The sequence below is a fragment of the Fulmarus glacialis genome, unplaced genomic scaffold, assembly GCF_000690835.1.
Source record: "Fulmarus glacialis isolate BGI_N327 unplaced genomic scaffold, ASM69083v1 scaffold23851, whole genome shotgun sequence".
Lineage (NCBI taxonomy): Eukaryota > Metazoa > Chordata > Aves > Procellariiformes > Procellariidae > Fulmarus > Fulmarus glacialis.
This window is the reverse complement of record NW_009195028.1, coordinates 20805-23239: the sequence shown is the minus strand read 5'-3', so window position 1 is coordinate 23239 and position 2435 is coordinate 20805. Positions and strand designations below refer to the sequence as shown.

The 2435-nt window shown below is 55.8% G+C and overlaps 1 protein-coding gene across 1 annotated transcript in view; it reads left to right on the top strand.

Annotated features, from left to right (window-relative positions):
- Positions 1 to 316: 316 nt before the first annotated feature.
- CDH23 (cadherin-related 23) overlaps positions 317 to 2435 on the top strand; it is a gene marked incomplete at its 5' end in the record, with an annotated part of 16416 nt that continues 14297 nt past the window's right edge. The window contains 3 exon segments of the mRNA XM_009587980.1: positions 317 to 381; positions 944 to 1181; positions 1834 to 1939. Of these exon segments, the coding sequence (XP_009586275.1) occupies positions 317 to 381; positions 944 to 1181; positions 1834 to 1939 (409 nt within the window).

Genomic DNA, 2435 nt, shown 5'->3' with positions numbered 1-2435 from the left:
TAGTGCGTCAGGGAAAGTAAGTAGACATAAAATTTCCTGCTGCCAAAGGTTTTGGGAGTGGTGCTGAGATGTTGATGAAGGGCTGTTCTCTAGAGCGGGCTGCGAGTCAGGGATGCGCTGGATAACCCAGGCGAGCACAGACAGCCCCAGCCCCGCACCTCTCGGGTGATAAATGGCAGCACGCAAGGTCTGCGCTGGTGCTAGCCCGCTGGCACCTGGGTAGAAGGAGGTAAAGAGGATGTAATGGATTTGCTAGTGTGTGTAATGCAACGTTCCATAAATACCTTCATTTATTAATTAACTTTTTTTTTTTCAGGCAACTGACAATGATGTGGGCACATATGGGAAAGTCAGTTATTTTTTCAGCGATGACCCTGACCGGTAAGTGTGACTGAACCACCTGACTTTGATTCTTCCAAATCTTCTTCTAACCTCACTAAGAAGTCACGTGGCAGTTAAGGGCATTTGTTATGTCCTACCTGCGAGATACCCCATGAAAACCCCACTATGCTCTCCCCCAAAGTGGGGAGTTAACTTCAGCACATGCCTCGCGCTCGGCACATTTAATCGCTTTGCTAAATCAGGACCTACAGGCACCAGCATTGCTTGGGACCGATAAATGCATTTCCCAGTGAGTTGTTGGTCCTGGAGCATCGCGTGCAACCCGCTTGTGGTGGGCGGTTGGGGGAGGCATGTGGGCTGCCCAGCAGAAGGGATCTGGGGACCTCTGAGCCCACTTTCTCTGCCTGTAGAGCCGCACTGAGGGTTTCTACCCCACCACCTGCACCGAGCTCTTGAAGATGCTCCGGGACCCAATATCCCTCAGAAGAAAGCCATGAGCTTCACCCACCACGGTGCTAGCTGTCAGGCTGCTGCCACCCCATCTGTCCATCTCCAGCGTGTAATCACCGGGGCTTTGCCCCTTCCTTCCCTGTCCCCTCAGTTTCTCGCTGGACAAGGACACAGGCGTTATCCTCCTGACAGCCCGGCTGGACTTCGAGACCACTCAACGCTACACCCTGACCGTCATCGCCCGGGACGGTGGTGGGGAGGAGACGACGGGACGTGTCCGGATCAATGTCCTCGATGTCAACGACAACGTCCCCACCTTCCAGAAGGAGGCATACCTGGGGGCCTTGCGGGAGAACGAGCCTTCCATCACCCAGGTGGTCCGGCTCCGGGTGAGGGACCGGAGTGGCTCCTCTGCTTGGGATGCACGGTGGGGAGATGGGAGCAGGTTAGGTCTCCATCCACCCCTGCTGCCGTTCCTCCTGCGTCCCTCCCGAAAAATCCTTTGTGCTTTACTGCAAAGTGCAGCTGGGTGCGGTGCTGCAGCTGTGGGCTGCCTCCCTCCTCCTCCTCTCCTATAAGTCCCATGCCTATACGGCATCCCCAGGACCTGGGGCATCTCCCAGGGCACAGGCGCTGCCTCCTTATCGCCTTGCTCTGCTCAATAAAGTCAGAGGCACCGAGGGGAAGGTGCTCTGTTTGTTGTTGATGGAGGGAAGGCAGGTAGGGAAGACGGTTTGCTCCTTCAGCACAAGAATAAACTTTGCTGTGATGCCAGAGCTCAACTTTCCCCCCGTGGGGCCAGGCTGGGTGAGTGCCGCAGGCAGGTGGGAGGGGGGGACCCTGCAAGTCCTTCCTGGGAGGCAGGATGGGAGGAGAGGCTGGTTTACAAACCCCCTCGGGGCTCCTGACGAGTGCATCTTCCTCCATCACTTTTCCACTCTCCTTGGCCGCAGCCTGCACCTCCCATCCTCTTGGCTCTCTCCCGTTGCATGTCACCAGCACAGCTCCTGTGTTCATTTATTGCCTCTGCTCATGCCCTAGGCGTCTGACGAGGACTCCCCTCCAAACAACCAGATCACCTACAGCATCGTGGAGGCGTCTGCCTTCCGCGACTACTTTGACATCACGGTGTCGGAAGGGTACGGAGGTAAGGGCTGGTCCTGGGTCCACGGTGCCCCTGACAAGCAGCAGCAGCTCGGGCTGCGCTCACACCCCTGCAAGCAGCAAACTTTAAGAAGCTGCTCCAGCAGCTTGTCCTGACCTCGCCTGCAACGCAGTCCTTTGCAGCAGGGCTTGAGCCGAGCTGCTGCGGAGCTGTGTTTCCATGGGTGTACAGCTCACTCCGGGTTATGGCAGTGCAAGGAGCTCAGAAAACACGGTGCTCGTGTTTTCAGGGCATTGCCACCTCGAGCAAGCACTGTTGGCTCTGGGCAGGTGGTGTGGGTGGGTGTCGTGGTTTAACCCCAGCCAGCAACTAAACACCACAGAGCCGCTCGCTCACCCCCACCCAGTGGGATGGGGGAGAGAATTGGAAAAAAGGTAAAACTTGTGGGCTGAGATAAAGACAATTTAATAGGACAGAAAAGGAAGGGAAAATAATAATAATGATAAAAGAATATACAAAACAAGTGATGCACAATGCA